Raw genomic sequence first — 5,454 nt, forward strand, 5'->3', positions numbered from 1 at the left:
CCGAGCCTTGATCTCCATGACCTCCAGCTTCAGACTCATGCTCATCTCCCCCCTCATGCTCAAGGTGGGAGATATCTTGTTCTTCCCGAGTAGTGTGTTCTTGACTACTCTGATCCTGGGACACTCCAATGCCTAGCCCCTCCATAATAATCCTCAAGCTCCTGGCTCTGTCAGATTGCTGAGTTAAATCCTCAAGATCCTTCCAGTTCTCACCCTCATAGTAGCCCTTATCCTCCATGAATTTCACATCCCGGGAGATCAACATCCTTCTTGCCTTGGTATCAAAACACTTGTAACCCTTTTGACTTGTTGATGTAAGACTGGAATCACTCCAACTTTAGATCACTTGATGATCAGCAGATTCCAAGCTTAGCTCGCGGAAGGTGGGGTGTTGGTAGAGATGGAGGTGAAGTTTTGATTGACTCTCTCAATCCGTGGGTGTTGATTGACTCTCTCAATCTGTGTCTCAAGGCTCTTGAATCTCTCAATGAACCTATGAACCACGAGCTCTATAGTCTTCAAATGTTTCTCACACTTTGAAACTAAAGAACAGATTTTTATGCAAAGAAACTCTTTGATAAAAGATAAACTTAAATTATTTCTTGATTGGTTGAAAGGTAATTTACAATGAAATACTAGACAGAGCTTATATAGGCTCGTGCCATAACTTAGCTAGAAAACTAGAACAAAGAAAGAAGCAAACAAATAAGGAAAACCGATAAACTAGCCGTTGGAGAATATCTTGGTTCCAATGGCTTTCTTCAAGGGATTTGATTCTGGTTTTGTATCTGGACGGTTTGAGGGAATAGGTAAGCTTCTTGGGAACATCTTTAATGTTGAATACTTTGTCGAAATCCTTGTAGTCTTGGCTCAGAAAGAGCTGTTGGGAATTGATGGCAAATGACTCCAAATAAGGCAAGTAATAGCAAGAGTAGATCCGCCTGATCCACTGGGTGCTGGAGCATGGAATGAATGTTGAAGCAGCTTCTGGATGGTAAATAATCTCTCCTGGTCGCCAAGTCTTGGTTTGGCAAAGATTGAACCGGTGAGACTCCAAATAAGGCAGGTGCAGAACTGGTTTGACCGGTTTTAGAGATTGGACCATAACTTCAGATTTCCGTGGACTTTTCTCTTCATTCTTGGCTTTCTGGAAAGCTAAGAGATTCTTCTTGAAGTGCATGATTTGGTTTGGGTCAGAACGCTTCTTCGTTGGGCTTGAAACATCTTCTAAACTGGGATACTCGCAGGTGGATGGGCTGGGGAACCTCCGGTTTGTAAAATTCATATCTTCCTGGTCTGAGTAGCTTTGGGGTTTCTTCCAATTGGGCTTGTCTCCTTGTTGAGTGTAGAACGCATGAAAATTGGTTTCATGTCTAAACTCCTCCGGGTTAGTGAGATACATCGTCTTGACTGAACACATATCCTGGTTGGTCCGGTTTGGAAAGACTTCTTCTTCTTTTGGAAAGGCTTCCTGTTTAGGAAGGACTTCGTCGTCTTCTGGAAAGGTTTCCTGTTTAGGACGGACTTCTTCTTCATCTGGAAGGGCTTCCTGAACTTCTGGTTCAGCTACTGATTTGATGACCACATCATTCCCTCCCCCTTGTAAAGGTTTTGACCTCAAAACTGGATAACCTGATACACCACAATAGAGCAAGTCAGGTTTCATTCTCTTTTGGGAGTTTAGAACCTTACCTTGATACAATTTTTGTTTGGTGATGCATGGTGCATCTGGTGGCTCTTCTTTGACAAAGTGTGAAAGGATCACGCCTCTACTATGCTTATGGCCATTGAATCTCTTCTGGAGTGGATGGATCTTCAAGGTTTCTTTGGCCACGTTTCTGGTCTCTCTTGGAATTGATTTTCCTAGCAACAAAAGAGTATCCGGTGGGATTTCTTTGAAGCTTTCTTCTTTGCAACCTGAAATAATCTCACCATTTTGGACAAGAAGCAAGTGCATTATATCTGTGTTTGGACACTTATAAACAAAATGTGAAATTTCCAGACTTACTTTGATAGCTTCCACAAGCTGAAGAATTATTTTCTTCTTTGGGCTGCTTGTGTTGGTTTGCTGCCTTCCTTGCAACTTTTGATCTTGGTTTGGATGATCTTCTATTTTAAGTATTCCTGGATCAAAACTTTTTGGCAAAGACAAGTGCATCACACAAGAATTTTGAACCAATAAATCAGATTGAATAAAACTATCACTAATTTTAGATAAATCAGTTTTCTTTTCTAGTGATGTTTCTTTCAATGATTTCTTAGTTGGACAAGCTACAGCAAAGTGTCCTCTTTTATGACATCTATAACATGTCTTATCCTTGAGAATATTATAGTTATGGGACTTACCTTGATTGGCTGTTCCTGGTCGTCCATGTGGAGCTTCACTGATTGGAGTTTTAGCTATCACTTCATTGGGTTGCTTTCCAATGATCTGTTTTTGCTCTGCTTTCTTCTTGGGTACTTGCAAGACTTTCTTTGCTCCTGGATATGTGTCTTGTACCTTTGGAGCTTGCAGTGAACTCTGGTATGAACCCTTCTCTTGCTGGTTAATCTTCTTCTTCACAGCTTTAGGTTCCTTTGGTTTAAGTTTCACAGCTTCCTTAGCCTTACTCTTGCTGGTAGATGGGTCACACAGAATATTCCTCGGCTTGGGATCACAAGTCTTCTTGGGTTTAGCCTTAGGGGTGGACCTGACTGCCATGATCAATCTCTCTGGCTCGGCATAATTTTCTTCTTCTGCTTCTTGGATGAACTCAGCATCTTCTACAAAATCCTTATGTAGAAATTCCTTCATCTCTTCCCAAGAGTACTCTGGTAGCTCAAGCTCAAACCGTACACAACTGTCTTGTTCCCAATGCACATAAGCATTCTTGATTAAAGTTGCTTCAGCATACAGTGTCTTCTTCTTCTCTGGAATATTGTGGGCTTGGAACCAATCCTCCATATCTTTCTCCCATCTGAAGTAGTCTTCTGGCCCTTGGTTATAGCCTGAATATGTGATGTATCTTGGCTCATACTCATCATCATCATCTCTTCCAGCCTCACTAAAAGACTTCACTCTCTTCAGCAGAATCTGGATGGCTTTCCGGTTCATCTCCATAACCTTCTTCAGAGTAGTCTAAACTGACTTGAGCATCAGTTTCAACTTGGTGATCATCCTCCTGATCAGAATAAGGTAGCTCACACCATGGTATTTCTTTGGAACGAGACTCCTCTTCATCCTCTTCTTCATGATCAGAGTATGGTACTTCACACCATGGCCTCTCTTCAACATAAGACTCCTCATGTTCTGAGTTATAATCAAAGCCATCTTCTTGATAAACCTTTTCTGGCTCAGCCTCTTCATTGAAACAATCCTCTGTTTCTACTTCATGAATCTCCTCTTCATGCTGGTTGTGTTCTTCTAGGCTGATCTCGGATCCAGTTTCCTCATGATATAACTCGCCCTCATGGTTATCTCTCTGGTCAGCTTCTTCTCTAGACCAATCCGTAGAGCTGGTGTTGTCTTGACAATGGTCTGGTGGTTCTGGTTCAAGCTCTCCACCATCTGGATCATCATCATAATCAGTGTTGGAACAATCATCTGTCCACTGATCTTCTTCATAACCACTCTCTTCATCAGACAACAATTGTTCTTCTTGCTCCCAATCACAATCACTTTGTTCTTCATCTCCCATGGTTCCTGATATAACACACAACTCGTGGGTTAAATGCTCTAATGGGTTCAAGAGTCAAAGACAAGTGAAACAATAATAACAATGGCTAAACTATATGCTTGGACAGAAATTAAGTAAAATAAATATGATGCAATATTCTTTTCCTTTTTTTTTTTTTTTTTTAAATGCAAGCAATATGGTATGCACGAAATATATAAACACAAACAAGAAAATTTAACTTTTTATTTTGGTTTTCAGATTAATAGAAACAAAGAACAATTTTTTTTTTTTATATGCAAGCAAACCGAAAAAGGAAACTAGGAAATAAACTAAATGCAAAAATTTAAATATGGCAATGGGAGCTGGGGAATGAATGCAAACAACTAGACTGATATTTCAAAAGAATTTCGTGGATCAAACTAACAAAACTTCTTCTTTTTCTTTTTTTTATTTTCTTAAGAACAACAAGAACAAAAAAAAACAGCAACAATGGCAGAAATTTAAAATCAAGCAAATAACAATTTTTATGGGTTTTATGAATAATAAACTGAATCAAAACAGCAACTAGAACATGAACAAACTTTTTATGGTTTTCAATTTTCTGGAATTCAAATAACAAGAACAGAAATAATAGCAAGACAATTTTTATGATTTTTTTATTTTATTTATGAAGACAAAAACAAATGAAACTAAAAATGATTGCAAATAAAAGAGATAGGATAGATGCAACCTGATAGATAGGAGCTTTTGAAGCTCTGATACCAGATGATGTAAGACTGGAATCACTCCAACTTTAGATCACTTGATGATCAGCAGATTCCAAGCTTAGCTCGCGGAAGGTGGGGTGTTGGTAGAGATGGAGGTGAAGTTTTGATTGACTCTCTCAATCCGTGGGTGTTGATTGACTCTCTCAATCTGTGTCTCAAGGCTCTTGAATCTCTCAATGAACCTATGAACCACGAGCTCTATAGTCTTCAAATGTTTCTCACACTTTGAAACTAAAGAACAGATTTTTATGCAAAGAAACTCTTTGATAAAAGATAAACTTAAATTATTTCTTGATTGGTTGAAAGGTAATTTACAATGAAATACTAGACAGAGCTTATATAGGCTCGTGCCATAACTTAGCTAGAAAACTAGAACAAAGAAAGAAGCAAACAAATAAGGAAAACCGATAAACTAGCCGTTGGAGAATATCTTGGTTCCAATGGCTTTCTTCAAGGGATTTGATTCTGGTTTTGTATCTGGACGGTTTGAGGGAATAGGTAAGCTTCTTGGGAACATCTTTAATGTTGAATACTTTGTCGAAATCCTTGTAGTCTTGGCTCAGAAAGAGCTGTTGGGAATTGATGGCAAATGACTCCAAATAAGGCAAGTAATAGCAAGAGTAGATCCGCCTGATCCACTGGGTGCTGGAGCATGGAATGAATGTTGAAGCAGCTTCTGGATGGTAAATAATCTCTCCTGGTCGCCAAGTCTTGGTTTGGCAAAGATTGAACCGGTGAGACTCCAAATAAGGCAGGTGCAGAACTGGTTTGACCGGTTTTAGAGATTGGACCATAACTTCAGATTTCCGTGGACTTTTCTCTTCATTCTTGGCTTTCTGGAAAGCTAAGAGATTCTTCTTGAAGTGCATGATTTGGTTTGGGTCAGAACGCTTCTTCGTTGGGCTTGAAACATCTTCTAAACTGGGATACTCGCAGGTGGATGGGCTGGGGAACCTCCGGTTTGTAAAATTCATATCTTCCTGGTCTGAGTAGCTTTGGGGTTTCTTCCAATTGGGCTTGTCTCCTTGTTG

General features: G+C 39.6%; 1 protein-coding gene across 1 annotated transcript; it reads right to left on the reverse strand.

Moving 5' to 3' along the window:
- Positions 1–3,044: 3,044 nt before the first annotated feature.
- LOC130505737 (uncharacterized) lies at positions 3,045–3,677 on the reverse strand. The gene has a single exon (XM_057000332.1). It carries the CDS (start codon positions 3,675–3,677, stop codon positions 3,045–3,047), a length of 633 nt encoding a protein of 210 aa, XP_056856312.1.
- Positions 3,678–5,454: the final 1,777 nt, after the last annotated feature.

Source organism: Raphanus sativus, unplaced genomic scaffold, assembly GCF_000801105.2.
Source record: "Raphanus sativus cultivar WK10039 unplaced genomic scaffold, ASM80110v3 Scaffold2540, whole genome shotgun sequence".
Classification (NCBI taxonomy): domain Eukaryota; kingdom Viridiplantae; phylum Streptophyta; class Magnoliopsida; order Brassicales; family Brassicaceae; genus Raphanus; species Raphanus sativus.

What these genes read in the sequence shown, in the direction of transcription:
- LOC130505737 (XM_057000332.1), bottom strand. Translation starts at nt 3,677, where the DNA reads ATGGGAGATGAAGAACAAAGTGATTGTGATTGGGAGCAAGAAGAACAA.